Source organism: Centrocercus urophasianus, unplaced genomic scaffold (assembly GCF_019232065.1).
Source record: "Centrocercus urophasianus isolate 14NV4802_14NV808 unplaced genomic scaffold, USGS_Curo_1.0 seq_14, whole genome shotgun sequence".
Lineage (NCBI taxonomy): Eukaryota > Metazoa > Chordata > Aves > Galliformes > Phasianidae > Centrocercus > Centrocercus urophasianus.
The window spans coordinates 23,328,382-23,345,262 of record NW_024884586.1 but is presented as its reverse complement, the minus strand read 5'-3'; the positions used below and the strand labels follow the sequence as shown (position 1 = coordinate 23,345,262).

Below are 16,881 nucleotides of genomic sequence, written 5' to 3'. Positions count from 1 at the left end.
CATCGGAGCATTTTCAACGGAATTTTTTACTTCGAGCATTTTCACAATACTAAAAATGAATAATTGCAAGTGTGTTCTATATATTTAACATAAATTAGATAAGTTAAAGCAGATGAGCAACAGAAAGTTACTCAAGCTGACAGATCTTCAAAGAAATGTGCCATGTGGTGAACCAGCTGGTCATAATCAGACTTCAAATTAATACTATTTTTGAAACAAGGATTCAAAACCTTCAGCAGTGAAGCCAGTTAAATCACAATACATGTTAGTTCTGAGAAGTACAAGATTCTTTTTCCTCCTCCCAAGGAATAAAAGAACTTTTCCTCCCAGTTCTCAGACCAATCTCATGCTCGAGAGAAGCAGAACATTCTTTGAAGAACCAAGCTGTTCCTTAAAGCTGTTCAGAAAGCTACTGTCTTAACGGCTGACAGAAATCAACACTTTTAAGGTGCTGATCCACAGATGAATCTACTGGAAGAGCAGTCTATGATTTATAACCAAGAGCATCCCGATCTCCTTCTACATTATCACCCAGAGGAGAAGGGAAGAATTGACTGAGAAAATAATGGATCTTGGCAGAATTGGAAAGTAGCACCCGTTACTAAAAGAATTACAGCACACTCACAGTAGTGTACAAACATATGAAGTGGTGTCCAGCCTTCACTGGCCCACAAGAAAAAAAAAAAAAAAAAAAAAAAAAAGCTAGCATCCAACCACCTTTGTGCTTTCTGCTCCCTGCCATACAGGTCAACAAACCAGCCTAGGCAGGATGTGCCACAGCCTCTGGCAGCTTCACAAACTGTCCTAGGGACCATTAAGTTAAAACAGTGGAAACACAAACTTTGAAGATGAATTTTAGTTTTAAATGAATGCAAATTACTAAAGAACATTGCTGCCAAAACATGGTGCGGTTTAATGCCAATTTCTTGCTCACTGTAAAAAGTGCCAGGCATTTCCAAGTTCTCAAATGAAGTACAGTGTTAGTAATGCTCTTGCAACGCTTTACTAAGTCCATTCACCTCTAATTTACTAGCATTTTACTGTTCTTCAGGCTCAACAAATCCAAATCCAGTTACTTTCATGCAATTTGAAGTTGACAATAAACAAAAAAGATCTCAGGCAACTAAAGCTTTAGCAATCAAAAAAATCACTTCTGTATCAGGGTTAGCAGCAATAGTTTCTGAACAAACAATGAATTTAAAAAACTAAAAAATTTTAAAAAAAAATTATAAAACATATAAGCTATAATTATGAATCTAAACAACAATTATTTTCAGGAAATAAAACTAGATCATCTAAATTATAATTATATAATGCTAGAAGAATCCTAATTTAGTAGGTAAATTTCTCCAAAATGTTCAAGTGAGACCAGCAGTGTGAGAAATGCAGAGTAATACTTCACAAGTTCTACCCTGGAAAGCAAAAGGGCTGCAATTGCCCAAGGAAATCCCAAACTAGAAAATTAGTGTCCTTCATCTCCTTTCTCCAAGGAACTTGAAGGCTCATCTGAAATAAAAGAAAGGAGGTTTTCCAGAGAAGACGCAGGCTTTCCATCATGCAGTCAGAAAAAAAAAGAGATGGCAAACCATTCACATTCCCAGTATTACTGTCTGGCTCTCCAGGTACATAATCTACACTGCTTAAAACAAGTAGAGCCCCCTCTCACATAAACAACTTACAATGGGCCCAGCTCCCTCTCTCTGAGCTGGTAAAGCGAGCGGCCTTGCAGAACAGACTGAAGACTGAGAGCCAGAAATAAAGGAGATAACTTCTTGCCAGGTCAGATCTGAACCCATTCAGAAAACACAGCCAAGCATTCACCAGACTGAAATGAACACACAGTTGGAAAAAAAAGAAAAAAGAAAAAAAAGAGCTAGGTGAAAGACCTTGTTTCCAAGCAGTACACATTTAGCTTGGCTTAAACACTAGACATCCCCAGGTGCAGGCTGCCAGGTGTTAGCACTGTGGCTAGATTGCTAGGAGCATGTGACAAATGCAAGACCTGCAACAGATGTGCTGAGAGCACACAGGACTTAAGACCAGAAGCCTCCAGAGTAGGAAAACCATTATGCTTTAACTCTGATTAGTGGAGTTCTAGGAAACCCCTCAGTTTGGCTTCACTTTTAAACACACAACTCATACTAGCCTTGGCCTAAGACAAACAGATGAAGTCACTACACTCAGCTAAGATGAAGAGGATATCAGTCAGTGTTCAGGCAAAACATATTATAAACTGTCTAAAAAGAAGGTATTTCAACTGTTTCCTAAAATATTTCAATTAATAATCCAGATTAAAATAAAAAAAAAGTAGAAAAAAAAAGCATACATATGTTTGATTCCCTGACTGAGTGCATCGTTTATGGTGCATGGAGACGATACGGAAGAGAACACAGTTACAGACATGCTTTAAGCTAGTAAGAAACAGTTGAGCAATGCAAAGAAAATCAACCCATGGCAGTTTTCTCAGCTAATACAGGTGCTGAAACCCTACACACGCCTCTGTGGTGCATGAGAGCACACATACAGAACTCAAATTTGTCTGCATGCTTCAGCATGTACTCAGAGACTTATACTGCATACAAGGGAAACTATCAACCCTACTCTAGGTGACAGCATCAATACAGCTGTGTTTTTGTTCTAAAAATGAGTGTTAAAATATACATGCAGTGACAAAATGAACAAGTATCTTACAGTTTTTGAAAATCAACAGCAACCACGGGTGTTCTAATGCACACAAAACACTGGCCAGTGGAAACCACAATTCCACAAAAGAGAATACAGTCAGTGTGACACAGCAGCTACTCTGTAACCCCAGGACAGCCCCACCTGTTGCCAGCACCAACCTGCCAGGCTGTGACTGCACCTTTTTTGTCAGTCCTGGGACAGTCAGTATTTCTATGTTGCTATAAAACCAAAGGAAGCAAGGCAACCCAAACGGAGGGAGTAGTGCCAGATCACTCAACCCCGAATTAGAAAGTGCTGTTGTTAATGGAAATTGCTTTTGAAGGGATAGCATTGATCTCATACCGTGGTGGGCTGTATAAAATATTTTAACATCTCCATAGCAAACTGAAGGTGTGATTGTGGTACTGGCAGACACGTTTGCGTTATTTTTAACCTGTTAAAAGCCATAATGTTTAGCTCAAGCACGGGCCAGTGACTGCGCCTCGTGACAAACGCGTGTTCCCATGACTCGGGTACCTACTCTGCAAGCCGTCCCCACGTTCTCGCGAGTTCCGCGCAGGTGGGGCGGGCACGCACTCATTGTAACCACCTGTGCCAAAAATACTCAGCAATACCTCATCTCTAATTGCACTCTTAGACTCTTCAAAAGAGACGCGTATTTCCCAGCACAAAACCGTAAATGGTTTCGGCCAGAAAACCACCGCCCTGCAACGCGCGAACAGCAGCGAGAGACCGCAGCGCCGCCACTCGCCCCGCGCCGGGCCCCGCCACGCTCGGCTCCGCCTCTGCCCGCTCCCGTACCACGGAGGGCGGGCTCTCCTCCACCTCCTCCTTACCCGTCGGTGCTCGCGCGCGGCCGGTGGCGGCGCTGCCCCGCGGCCCCGAGCCTCTCGCTTCCCGCGGCCTCCGCCTCCTCGGTGTCCGTGAGCGCCGCCTCTCCCGCGGCCCCCGGTTCCTCCTCGGCCGTGGCCGTCCGCGCTGCCGCTTTCGGTCGCCGACTCGGCCGCCTTATCTGCGCCGCCGGGCCGTCTCCGGCCGTGCCGGCCACCTTCCCTCCGGGGCCGGCTGCCGCCCCGTTCCGGCTGCATGGCCGGGCCGCGCCCTTCACCCGCGCCGCCTGCGGCCGGGACGGTCCGTGCCGCGCCGGTCCCCGCCTCCTCCCGGAAAGAGGCCGGCCGTGAGGGCGAGAGCGGGAAATGGCGGCGCCGCACGGCGGCGGCCCCGGCTGCTGCCCTGCTCGCGGCGGTGCGGCTCGCGCGAGCCACGTCAGTGCGCCCGACCGGGTCTGTGCCAAAACAGTGCGTTGTAATGTTTAGAAAACAATGATGTTACAGCTGTGTGAGGTTCGTTTCTGCACCGTGTGAGGGAAAAAAAGGAACCAACCCCTGGCGGACATCTAGTTGCGGGCAAGCCCGTGCAAAGTAAAGTCTGTCAGGCGTTCCTGCACGCGCACGGGCAGGGACTCCCGAGTCCCTCCGAGCGAGGCTGTTTGCTCTGCTGTGCCTGAGCTAGAGTCCACGTGCCATGCTAGGGAGGTTTACCGAGCCCCCATCCCACAGTTACTGCACTGCTTTTCCCGTGCAAACTGTCATTTGGAAATACGTGTTAAAATACCTGTTTTGACGGGGTTTTTAAACCCAGTAATCCTCACAGCGCAGTGCTGCCAGAAAACCCACACTGTGAAATCATGGGTTATATATCTCTGCACTACTGCTGCCCATAGCAAAGACTGCTGCTAGGCCTTAATGCACTGCAAACCAGTAACATTCACATGGTTTCAGTACTGCATGCAAGCAAATACATTTAGTAGGGGGGATGCATCAGCAGCAAGCACGTCACTAAGACACTGGAGCAATTCCATGTGCAGCCAACACCAGCCTAGCAGGCCCAGCACTGAGCTAGAGCTAATAAACCCCATTAAACCCAAGCTGTGACTGCATCTGTGGCACAATTCATCTGTGACATGAACAATCTGCCTGCAGATAGCTGTGAGCTGACTATATGTACAGATTTAACATCTCGCAGTAATTAGTACTTACAGCTAGCTCAAAAAAAAAAAAAAAAAAAAAAAATCAGAAATATTTGGCAACAAATAACAAATTCATGACAACTCACAAGTGTGAAGTTCATGCGTCAATAATTTTGAGGCACATAGCAAAGCCGTGGTATTGTACATGTGCGTTTTGATTTTGTAATTTAATTCTGATCTCCCTATTATTATAATCTGTTGTGATAGACAGTTAACATAAATTATGTTACCATAGCACACTGAAGTCTCATTCATAGACTGTTGCTCCGAGTTACAGAAAAATAAAGAACAAAAGGTAACACTATAATGTGTAACACTTAATGTGTAACACTATAATGTGTTAACAGAGAACTATGAGGCACAAGAGGATGCAGTATGAGAAGCTATCCAAATGGTCAAAATGTCAGGAGATCTTTGCATGAGAGTTGCTTAGGTACTGTCAGTTTTCATAGCCGTCAGCAAAACAGTCCATGAGGGAGAAAACATGATGATAGTGAGAGTGATTTATTTGGTGATAATGGCTAAGTTTGTGTCATTGATTATAGGGAACTCATACCAAGCATGAAGAACAGCACTGGAGAAAGCAAAATGTATTCAAAAAAGATAGTAGGTGAATATAAGAGTGCTGGTGCAAGATTGGCGCAAAGAAGAAAAACGAGACTGGAAGGAAAAGTGTGAAAAGCCTTCAAAAAGAAAAGAAGTAGCTAAGTTTTCATGTAAGGGCAGAGAGGATCACTGTGAAGAGATGAGCTGTGTTTGGCTCCCCAAAATGATACATTTAGGGATCTCTTTGTGAGGACGCTTACCCTCACAATGCTCTTCTGTCTTTTGTTTATATATTAATTACAATGTATATCCATATCATCTGTGTTCTCCCTACTGAAGTCATTTCAGTCCAAGAGCAGTTGTGTTAGGGTGTGTGAAGTTCTGCTTCTCCTTTTGCTCTGTGGTCTGCAGTCTACGTGGGGCAGCTTCAGAAGTCTTTTCTAATTTCCAGTTTTAGGGAGGGTAAAAGATCGGATTGGGGAGCACACTTGCTCACTTGCTGCCTATGGCAAAAGACAAAGCATTACAATTTCTACTCTCTACTATTCTGAGAAGGGTGTCACATTTTAGGGAAGAAAAAAAAAAAAAGAAAGAAAGAAAGAAAAAAAAAAGAAAAAGAAATTCAGCCTCCTGTAATCTTCCTGACCTGCTGCAGAACCCCAGGTGTTAGGCATGGTAAGTGGGCATGGTGGGGATAGGTTGGGGTTGGACAATCCTGGAATCTTTTCCAACCTCAATAATTCTATGATTCTATGATTCTAATGTAGAAGGCAGCCAGTTAATAGAGGTTTATTCGTGTGCTTGATTGACATTCATACTTACTGCCTTTTTGAGGCTGTCTCAAGGTTTTTCTGAAATCTCACTTGCCGTACAGCTACGAGCACTGGCAATGTTTCAGCTGTGTTAGTTGTCGGGCAGAATGCACATCCCCTTTGTAGGAGCTCAGTTGACTAAGTTAGAGCTTAGCTGTCTGAGGTCAGCTGCCCTGCCAATAAGAACTGTTGTGAAGAAAGCAAGAAGCAAGGGCCTCCATCTCCTTTCTCTTGTAGATTTCTGCAGAGTCTAGAACCAGGATGAAAATTCTTCCCTCACTTAGGGCTTGTTGGGACTGCTGTGTCACTTCTGCTATTCTTGGCTGCTAGGCTGGCTCATGAGGCCAGAGAAGCTAAGCATACAGATGGTCAACATGCATATGTTATAATTACTGTGCTTATTGCTAGGCTACAAGGTCTATACATTAACTAAAATCCTGTTCAGCTACACTCAGTATGCATTATGCATAAACAGGATACAGACTTATGGACGTCTAAATATAAGACAGGAGATGACAGAGAGACAAAGTGGTGAAGCACCACTTCAGTCAGAGTCATAGCCAGTGGTCTCAGTACACCAGCAAGCTTACTGTTATCAAATCTCATCACAAGAGGTAGTCTTTATGGAATGTTTAAAGAAGAAATCTGATATACTTTTGTGGATACTTAAAAGACACTGGATAACAAAAGTGAAGGAAAAAATAAAATATAAAATAAAATATAAAGTAAAATGACAGTGGGAAATATTGAGATTATTTTCTGAAAATTCATCAAGTGGCTATAAAACATTTATATATTCAGCTGATATTCATCTACTCAGGAGCCTGCTACTGGGCACTAAAATAGATGACAATGTGTGAAAACTACAGGCTGGAAAGCTTGCAGTTAATGCAAGACATTTGCAAAGACCAAAGAAAATAATGTTCCAAGAGTTAGGATGAAAGAGGAGTGGTATGAATGGATAGGAAGGACTACAAAAGAGAGATTTTGTATCCTGAAGACTTAAAAGTTGGACTTGGTGACCTATATGATAATTTTAGCTGAATCCGTATCAGTTACAAAAAAAAAAAAAAATCATCTTCTTACCTGTTTTTTTACTGAGTAGATGGCTGATAAATTTAAACATCCTTTTCTATTTCTGACTTTAAAAACCTAACATCTACTTGATTATTCCAAAATTATGTGGCCTACGAAGAGTAAGCATCAAACAAATGATTAACATCATCAGATGTGATGGAATAACTAAAAACCAGAAGAGATCTGTGAAAGAAGCTAATTGCCTGATTCAGGTATGCATTCTCAGAAACAAGAAAACAGCAGTGAAAAGTTACACCGTATGAGAGAGACTATAGGAAGGTATGGACATTAGAGATACATATATTAATATAATAACAGTGGTTTCATTTCCTTCTACTGCTTATGCAGTCTACAGTATTAAATTGTTTTTGTTGCAGTTTGTCACTGAGGTTATCCATTGATGACTCCCCTTCATTTTACTCATTTCTGTCCTCACCCAATCCTTCCAGCACTTCCACACCTTATCTTACTCAGACCTTCCTAGAATGAAAAGTCTTTTCAGCTAAACTTATTTTTCTGAAAACTTTTTTTTTTTTTGTCCTTTCCTATTTGCTTAACTCTAAAAATTCCCCAGCAGAGCACTTCTAACACCTAATCATTTACCAGTGCCACCGTGCCAGCATGGTTACTATCTCCCTATGCATCTTCAGTACCCTTGTGTTCCTTTTCTGCTGATGGATTCTGAAACAGTGACTTCCTCAAATTTTCTAGAGACCATTTCTGAAATTTTGACGTATCTTCTACACAGTGTTGTAAGGAACAACACCATGACTCACTGTCTCATTACACTGCAAAACTTTAATGTCTGTCTTTAACAATATGTAGAGTGCCTCTTAAGGTATTAAAAATGTAAGAGCTTGTGTGATTGAACATCTTATGAAACAATAGTTGTTTTGATTGCATTTAGAAATGTCATGAGTACATTGTCCTAGAACACATGTGTGTTTCATTTAGTTCACAATGATAGAAACAGTTATGACAATACAGAAAGAGAACACAAATAATTTGATGGATTGCTTTGCAAGTGTTTCAAGGTATATCTAATGGAAGTCTGTGCTATTTAATGAGCTGCTTTCTTTTTCTCTTTTTTCCTTTTATTTTTACAGCTGCCTCCAAAAGATATACAGAAAACAATATGCAAGAGTGCTAAGATTCTGATGACAATTGATCAAGAAAAAGAATGGAAGTAAATCTATTCAGCAATTCTACTGTTATAAATAGTTCATCCATCAACCATAAACAGTTAGAAGGGCACAGCCTCTGGGAAGTTATTACTATTGCCACTGTAACTGCAATTGTAAGCTTAATAACCATAGTGGGAAATGTTCTTGTAATGATATCCTTCAAGGTTAACAGTCAGCTCAAAACTGTTAACAACTATTACTTGCTCAGTCTTGCCTGTGCAGACCTCATCATTGGAATATTTTCTATGAACCTCTATACCTCTTATATACTCATAGGCCATTGGTCTCTTGGAAGCCTGGCGTGTGACCTGTGGCTAGCGCTGGATTACGTAGCTAGCAATGCTTCAGTCATGAACCTCCTAGTCATCAGCTTTGACAGATATTTTTCCATCACAAGGCCTTTGACATACAGAGCTAAACGCACACCCAAAAGAGCTGGCATCATGATCGGCCTGGCTTGGCTAATCTCCTTCATTCTATGGGCACCTGTAATATTATGCTGGCAGTATTTTGTGGGTGAACGAACAGTACCCCCTGAGGAATGCCAGATACAGTTTTTATACGAGCCCATTATCACTTTTGGTACTGCAATTGCTGCTTTTTACATTCCAGTGTCAGTGATGACCATTTTATATTGCCGCATCTACAAAGAGACTGAGAAACGTACCAAGGACCTCGCTGAACTTCAGGGTTCTGAGTCTGTGGCTGAATTTGAGACGATAAAGCCTCGAAAAGCTTTCCTGAAGTCTTGCTTCAGTTGCAAGCAACAAAACTTAGTCAAAAGGGAGAGATGTCAGGCTTCCTGGTCTTCATCCAGTCGAAGTACATCAGCTACAGTGAAGGCATCCCAGGCAGTGAGCACGTGCACTGAGTGGGCTAAGGTTGACCAACTGACCACCTGCAGCAGCTATGCATCTTCAGAAGAAGAGGACAAACTTGCCACTGATCCTGTTTTCCAAGTTGCATACAGGAGTCCATCTAAAGGTAAGGAAGAAGAATTTAATGAAAGGGAAAGTAAGGATATTGTTGTCAAAGACCAACCTGAAGAAAACGATTTTGAGACCCAGCAATACTTTTTGTCACCTGCCATCAGCCAACAAAGTAAAAAATGTGTGGCCTACAAATTCCGCTTGGTGGTGAAGGCTGATGGCACTCAGGAAGCCAACAATGGTTGCCGTAAGGTAAAAATAACTCCTTGTTCTGCTGCTGTGTCGAAGGATCCTTCCATCAAAAGCATGGATCCAAATATAAATAACCAAATCACCAAAAGGAAAAGGATGGTTCTTATAAAAGAACGTAAAGCAGCACAGACTTTGAGTGCCATTCTTTTGGCTTTTATCATCACATGGACTCCCTACAATATAATGGTTTTGATCTCCACATTCTGCTCGGACTGCATTCCTCTGACATTGTGGCACCTTGGATACTGGCTATGCTATGTGAACAGCACTGTTAATCCCATGTGTTATGCTCTCTGTAACAAAACTTTCAGGAAAACTTTTAAGATGCTACTTTTCTGCCAGTGGAAAAAGAAAAAAGTGGAAGAGAAATTGTACTGGCAGGCCAATACTCGAATGCCATAACAACTCCTATATAAGAGATAAATGGAAAAATAGATATTAACATAGTCTAGTAAAGGACTTTTGATTCCGTATTTTCAAAGCTGTTGTTTTATATGTCTATGTGTTAAAAAAAATAGTCAGCAAAAAGTGATATTTTGCATGAAAGTAGTGTATTCGGGATAAAGAAGTCAGTGGTTGCTGGCAGAGTGTTCATGATTACGCAGTAGATCTGCATTAAAATTGCTGTGTTTGGGTTCTTTTGTCCTTTCTTTCAGCCTGAGAAATTGTAGTGTGTCTTATAAACTTCTAGAAATTAGCACATGATTATCATCCAGTCATCAGGGCAGGTTATCCAGCCTGTCTCCTCTTAGTGCAGAACTGTTTCTTCCTATAGTTCCTTTTCTCCTTTCTGCTGTATTGTCTATTTATTTTTCAATGGAACAAGCAATGGAACACGTATTACTTCTGTTTTGAGACTTTTCCACATGCTATGGAATGAAATAAGGACTATTTAAAGAGGGAAATACTGTTATCAATACTAGGGAGATTAGGGAGTTAGGGAGATTCTTACTATTCCAAAAGAATACACTTACTACAGGTGAATGTAATACTAAGAAAATTTGCACTTTAAGATGTCTTTTTTGGGGAGACAGAAGAAGGGCTCACAGGGAAGGAATCAGATAATGTATTTCATATAAGGAGGATCCAGTCCACATCTCACACATCCTGCAGTTACATCCCGCACATCTCAGTTCCATCCTGCAAGTCAGTGTTATCTAAACATGGTGATAGTTAGCAAATATCTATGAATTTGTATTTCTTTATTTCCTAATGCCTCAGAAGGATACATTTTAAATGTATGCAGTAGTGACAGTAGTACTGACCAGAACTGACTATAAGGATGGACACAGTTTGTCTATTTTACAGTGTGTGGGATATAAGTCAAATCCTTCTTGCAGTCTCTCTATTGCACTCCCCCTTGCAAGTGCACAAAAATGTGCATCAATGCCCTGCAAATTCACCTACCTATCACAAAATTATTGGAAGCCATGGCAAAATTGGTATTTCTGAAAGAAGAAATATTTTGTAAGTATTTCTCCATTATCTATATAAAAGTTTCGTGCTTTCATAGCACTTCTATCTCTAAATATCTTTACAAATACTAATCAGCATCAGGTGTTTGGAAATAGAAGTTTCCCAGTCCAGCAGAACTTTGTCTGCTGCAACACTGGGGGCTGAAGACAACCCCACCTGGGGCTGTGGCTCCTGGGACTCCGGGTACAGCTGCAGTGAGCTGATCACCTGTCCAGTAGCTGAGGTTTGCCAGGGCTTTGAATGTGGTAAAGACATTCATGTGACTATCTGGTATCTGTGTTAGACTGGCAGAAGTCGTGCACCCTTGACAAGTAAGTATGTGAAGGCAGGGCTGCTTTTAGCACAAAGCCACTGACTGAATGGAAACAGTGCCTGGCTCATAGTGGTAGAAAAATATGCTAGTGGTGACAGGATTCATGAGGAGTGAAATTTTAAAGTACACAAATACTTATGAGTAACAGAGAAAGAATTTCACACACCTCACTGAGTCCACCTCAAAAGTTCAGATTCAGTTCTAGCCTCTATCAAAATTCAGGGTGGGATGCTCTGAAGTAGAAATTTGGGCCAGTGTTTATTTTTTTAGCTATTATACACATTAGGGGGACAGTGCAGCAGTGATGAGACCCAGCTGCATATTTCAGGGATCACATTAGTTCATCCTGAACATAACACTGCTCCCAGCAGAATCATTCATATAATTTATTACTGTATCATCAACATATTTCCCTGCAGATATATAAATCCTTCATGTCAGCAATCACAGTACAAGTAATTAATATTTTTTATCCTCAATCTCCAGAGGGAAAAACTGTCAGTGAAAGATTAGCAGTGTAGTAATGTAAAAATACATTCTCGGAGTTCACTTGATTGATCTTTTACACACCACACTGTGCCTGATACTTTGTGTGCATTAGCATATGACTACTTATTAAAAGAATGCATTGGTCTTTTCAAAGACCCTTTCATCAACTTTCCTCTGTCACTACCAGAGCTTTTTCTGTGGGCAGTAACTACGTACGTGTCAGTTATTACAGTAGGTAACTTTATACTACATTGGTTTGGACATTCAGTAAACTGTGTTTGATTTTTAGCAAATGAATGCCCTCTGTGGCATAAGCTGTAGTTAAAGGCAAAATTCATGAGATAGTAACTATTGCTGCTACCTGCGATGTTGTTTCTAAAGTAAAGCATTGACTTCTACTTCTAAAATTAAACTGAATATATTTTGTTGGTTTTGGCTTCTGTTGAACTAGAGTACTGTGTAAATGTTTATGGACTCTGTGCTTAGTAAATGTATTAGAGTAGATGGTGATGGATGCAACAATGTTGGTTCACTCTAATTGTGAAACGTGTGCTCAAACTATGCTGCTAACACTTCACAGTGTGAGACGTTACACTGCCAAACCTGGTTACATTGTAAAGACCTGGAATTATATTAAGAGGTGTTTGTCGCTTTATTGTTAAGTGAGATGTTTACCCTTAAAAAAAAAAAAAAAAAAAGAAACCACAAAAACTCATTAGAGTGTGAGTTAGTATTTAGTTTCTTAATTTTATTTTGTTTTCTAGCTCTATAAAGGCTCCTTTAAACATGTCGTGCGGCTTCTGCCATGTAAAACAATCTCATTATCTATATTTCTCTTTTGATGACCCTTTTACTGATCCTTTAATTAATTATGGTCGCGGACTTATGAAAAGAACTTTTTCTTAAACTGCACTTTATTTATACATACATATGCATATATTTGTCTATATATCTATGTATGTATTATCAATATAGTTGTATGAACACACATCCCCAAACAAGCTTTTCAGAGACCCTGCACATTTAAATATTTTTGAATATTGAATTTTCCCACAAAGGAAACAGAGGTATTGTTTTTGTCTCTCCTTTTTTATGTAAGCAAGTCTCCCCGTGAATCTCAGAAACCCATTCGTTTTACATAAATATACTTTATAAAGACTTGAAAGAGTTCACAGAACTGGGGAAGGCTGAAATGAAGAGATAAAGAGTGAATACAGCGAGAACCTGTAAAATATTTTTCCATTAACTTAATTCTATAATTTAGTTACTAATCATAATTGTTCTAATGTATAATTATTCTATGCACTTCAATTAACAATTGCTGTTAATTGCTGAAAGGTATTTTTGTATGTGGAGTTTTGTTCCTCATCCCAGTTGTACCCATAGCATGAACTGCGTTGGTTTATATGTACTTGAGGATTCCAGAGATGCAGAGATGTACTTAAGCAAAAATCCTTAATTGTACTTCCTTATCCCCCTATGTATTCTGTTCCAGTTTTCGAGTCGAGCCTCACAAAAGTCCCAATTTCTACTTTTAATTATTTAATGAATTATTTCTGATCATTTTATCTCCTACACAGAGCATTTTGAGAAATCTGTATCAATGCCTCCTTGTCAAATTCCACACACGATCTATGTCAAATTAATTGAACTAATACATCTTAATGCAAACATCCCTAAGACAGTCATACACCTGAAAGAATAAATAAGGCACTGGGAGGTGGTAAGTATATTAAACCTAAGTCAGAAGTCATTTTAACGATTAAAAAATCTGATGCAAGTCTGGAAGATAGTGTTTTCTCTTAGAACACAATTATTATGGAATCAGATACTCAGTTTGAAACTCAGAATTGAATACCTGCAGACTGTCACTAGACTGTATTTTGAATAGAATTTTGTAAAAACAGTTCCTTACCTTTAGTAGGAAACAGTTTCCTATCAGCCCTTCACAGTTTGGGATTTCTAAAATCTTCATATTGAATAAGAATATTTGGCCATCACTTTCCTCAAATTACTCTGTGATATTATACTCTGACATAGGCACTTCTACTCACTCTAGATTATTTGCTTTAGGAAAACAAAGTAAAAAAAAAAAAACAACAACAGAATTACATAATTTACCTCTGGGATTAATTTTCTTTACTTTCTATAGAGATAGGAGTAACATGAAGGAGTCACCTGGGTATTAGGAAACCAAATGACTTTCCTCCGATGTTCATAACAGATGAGCTGGAGTTACCATTTTCTGTATACTCAGTGGCTTCTCCATTTGAAATGTACTTCCAAACCTGAGCTCCAAAACAACACATCCTTCTCTTTGAAAGCTCTAAGAAAGAAGTGTTGATGAGTGGATTGGAATATTCCTAATTATTTTCATCCTCAATTTCCAAATTCTTCATTTAGAAGCATGGAACATACCACACTCCATGACTTCCATTAAAGTCAGTGCTTGAACTATTAATGTTTGTCATGTTTTTGTCCGCAGATCTATTAATACCATTTATTACTATATGCTAATCTAATTCCCATACTGGAATTCAGTGTCAGCAGAGGTCTGTAGGACTCCAGTTTACACTAGAGAATGCCAACACTAGAGAGTGGACAGCTGGATTTGGGCTGGTGATGCCTGAACTGTTCATGGAGCGTATTCCACAGGTCCTTTCCTCCAAAACCCTCCAAGCAGGATGAGCGAGCTGCAGAGCAGGTTATTTGCCTTTGAGGATCAGATACAGCCTACTGGCTTTCAGCTGGATGTTTCCATGTCAAGATTATTTGTGCCGTTTTTTGGTAGTAGTGTTAGAATCTGTCTATCTAGATGGGAACTTGATGGGTAAAAGCTATGGGAGACAGCAATTTTCTTGTATCTTCATTACAACCTTTGGAGGTCTCCTGATGCAGTTGCAGCAGAATCCACATTATTTGACTTGATTACAACAATTCAGTTCATAAATTCATTCACTTCTTGCTCTATTATACTTCTTTTTTTTAATCACAATTTGAAGGCAAAACATTACCTGCTGCAAAATATGCATATACACTATATTGGTCTCACCTGCACAACTTACCTGTATCTTTTTCTGAAAGTGTTACAGTGCAATGTAAAAAATAGAATTTTCTTTCATGACTTCTCAATTTTCCAATTAATTTCTCAAGTAATCATGCCAGTCTTGGTCTTCTCTAAACACAGTACAGTTTATTTGTCTCTAAATTAATTTTCATGGCAATGACAGGATCCCATTTTTTAATTAAAAAGCAGAACTTCGCCAATATCTGTTGCCTGAGTTTCTGCAACTGAAAATCTACAATAAAATACAAGATATTCTAATTGTTATCCTGGCAATTTGTAGAATACAAGAATGAAAACTCTTAAGTAGTAATTCAGCTATTTCAATTATATTGAAAAGTGTGAAATAGAAGATTCTAAGTAACCCCATCATTTGTACAAGTAAACAGGATCTTCAAGGTTACCAAAACCAAAATGCTTTTATTTATGATTTTAAAATAGATGAATTCATCATGAATTTAAAGGCTTTCTCTTTGTGTTACAATCGAGAAAAAAAGACATTGTTTAAGTAAGCTCAAGGTTGAGTACCAAAACAATTGAAGCCAGCACATGTAAAGTAATGCCAACACTGTTCTTATCGCACAATGGTACTAAAAACAAAAAACAAACAAACAAAAAAGCTTTAGTATTTCATGGAACAAGAGGAAAAATTGGAGCTGTGGGCTAGTAGCCTTTACTTGGCCTTGGACTAGTAGCTTTTAGTGGGAAAGCTGATGAGGCTATTAGCTCTGGGTGCTTTAATAAGAAAGAAGAAAATACTGTTCTGAGTAATTCATTACATATGGAACCATTAAAGAAGCATTTGGAGATAAGGCTCCTACCAAGTAAAAATATTAAAATATCTTTCACTAAAGGTAAAAAGGAAAGGCTTTATGCTACCGTATGGTACGCAATACTCTCTGACAAGCATTTTGTAAATATAGGTACTTCCCTTGAAATTTCCTTCCTGCATAATTTGTGAAGATGCGCAGTTAATGATGAACATTCATCCTGGAGGAAAACCTTCTAAAATTCATGTGTATGTATGTGTATCTGCTATATCTCCCAGATTTCACACCTAACTCCTCCTACGGCCAAAATACTATAAATTGGGTAGTGTAAATCTTTTGTTAGAGGTCATCTTTCTCATTTCTGTGATTGGTAGATATCTATATGGTTTAGGTCCAGTCCTGGGCAATATGTGATCACAAACCCCTTGCAGGGGCTAAATTTTTCATCACAATTACTATTTAATTAGTGTGATTTTACTTCAGTCACTTGACAAAGAACCCATGTCCCATTTAAAGGATACATGGCTCACCTACAGTTCCTCCTTCTGACATGGACAACAGTTAGTTGCATACAGTGGGCTGTGTTCAACAGGTTTGACCATCATCCATGAAAACTTGCATAAATGCTTCTTGTTGCAGTCCTTTTGCCAGTATATCACGTTCCTACGGTTTAGATTTGCCCCAGCACATGCATCATACCACCAGCCTCCCCCAGGAATACCATTGTGTTCTAGTTTGGCACAATTCTGAAAGTAATTGTCATTGTCTCTGTCTTTGGTGGTGAACTTCTGGTTATCGTGGAGGTAAGCTTCTGTGTCCAGAGTTAGAGCATCAGTAGCATTGCCTTTGTATAGGCCAACCCTGATTCGGTATTGAGCTTCTTCATCTTCAATACGGAATGGTTCGTACTGTCCCCATTTGATTTCAGCATTTAGGTCTACAAGTTTAACTCCAAGTACATATTGCACAGAGCCGCCAGTTAATTGATGCATGTATTCATTTCCTAACCAGTGGTTGTCATGAACAGAGCCAAACCCATACTTGTAATCGTGCCACGTTCTATCAAAGTCGACAGTACTGTTGGCTGTAATGTGCTGGATTACTGTCCAGCCACCATCCTGCATGTTACAAGAGACAACAATTGGGTCTTCTTTTGGTTGGATGACGTAAAGACCATCTCTGGAATTTCCTCTGGAGTGCTGAAAAATCTCAAAACAATCCCTTAGATAGTCTAAGTAGAAAAAAAAAAAAAAAA

The 16,881-nt window shown here is 39.8% G+C and overlaps 3 protein-coding genes across 19 annotated transcripts in view; 1 reads left to right on the top strand and 2 right to left on the bottom strand.

The window, feature by feature from the left end:
- Window positions 1-3,773, bottom strand: part of AVEN (apoptosis and caspase activation inhibitor) — an 86,217-nt gene extending 82,444 nt beyond the window's left edge. Inside the window, exon 1 of the mRNA XM_042814535.1 lies at window positions 3,522-3,773. Within this exon, the coding sequence (XP_042670469.1) occupies window positions 3,522-3,773 (252 nt within the window). The remainder of the gene's footprint in view (window positions 1-3,521) is intronic.
- Window positions 3,774-4,294: 521 nt separating this feature from the next.
- Window positions 4,295-10,979, top strand: CHRM5 (cholinergic receptor muscarinic 5). 2 transcript variants are annotated; one of them, XM_042814533.1, is made up of 3 exons: window positions 4,295-5,935; window positions 7,268-7,428; window positions 8,256-10,979. In XM_042814533.1, the coding sequence occupies exon 3, from the start codon at window positions 8,330-8,332 to the stop codon at window positions 9,914-9,916; it is 1,587 nt and encodes a 528-aa protein (XP_042670467.1). In that variant the 5' UTR covers window positions 4,295-5,935; window positions 7,268-7,428; window positions 8,256-8,329; the 3' UTR covers window positions 9,917-10,979. The 2 variants fall into 2 exon arrangements, with proteins under 2 accessions (XP_042670467.1, XP_042670468.1); XM_042814534.1 differs by having other exon boundaries at window positions 4,295-7,361.
- The window catches only part of LOC122158128 (fibrinogen-like protein 1-like protein), a 22,444-nt gene continuing 10,411 nt past the window's right edge, over window positions 4,849-16,881 (bottom strand). For 10 of the 16 annotated variants that reach the window (XM_042814551.1, XM_042814547.1, XM_042814549.1 and 7 more), the window contains 2 exons: window positions 16,157-16,857; window positions 13,708-15,091 (listed from right to left, as the gene is read on the bottom strand). In XM_042814551.1, coding sequence (XP_042670485.1) covers window positions 16,157-16,857 — 701 coding nt within the window. In that variant the 3' untranslated portion in view covers window positions 13,708-15,091. Of the gene's footprint in view, window positions 5,764-5,787; window positions 9,312-12,513; window positions 15,092-15,256; window positions 16,858-16,881 lie in introns of those variants that run through there. The other 6 variants (XR_006168136.1, XR_006168139.1, XR_006168137.1 and 3 more) reach the window with 6 other exon arrangements.

Excerpts from the sequence above, each read along its gene's own strand:
- CHRM5 (XM_042814533.1), top strand. The coding sequence starts at position 8,330 with ATGGAAGTAAATCTATTCAGCAATTCTACTGTTATAAATAGTTCATCC.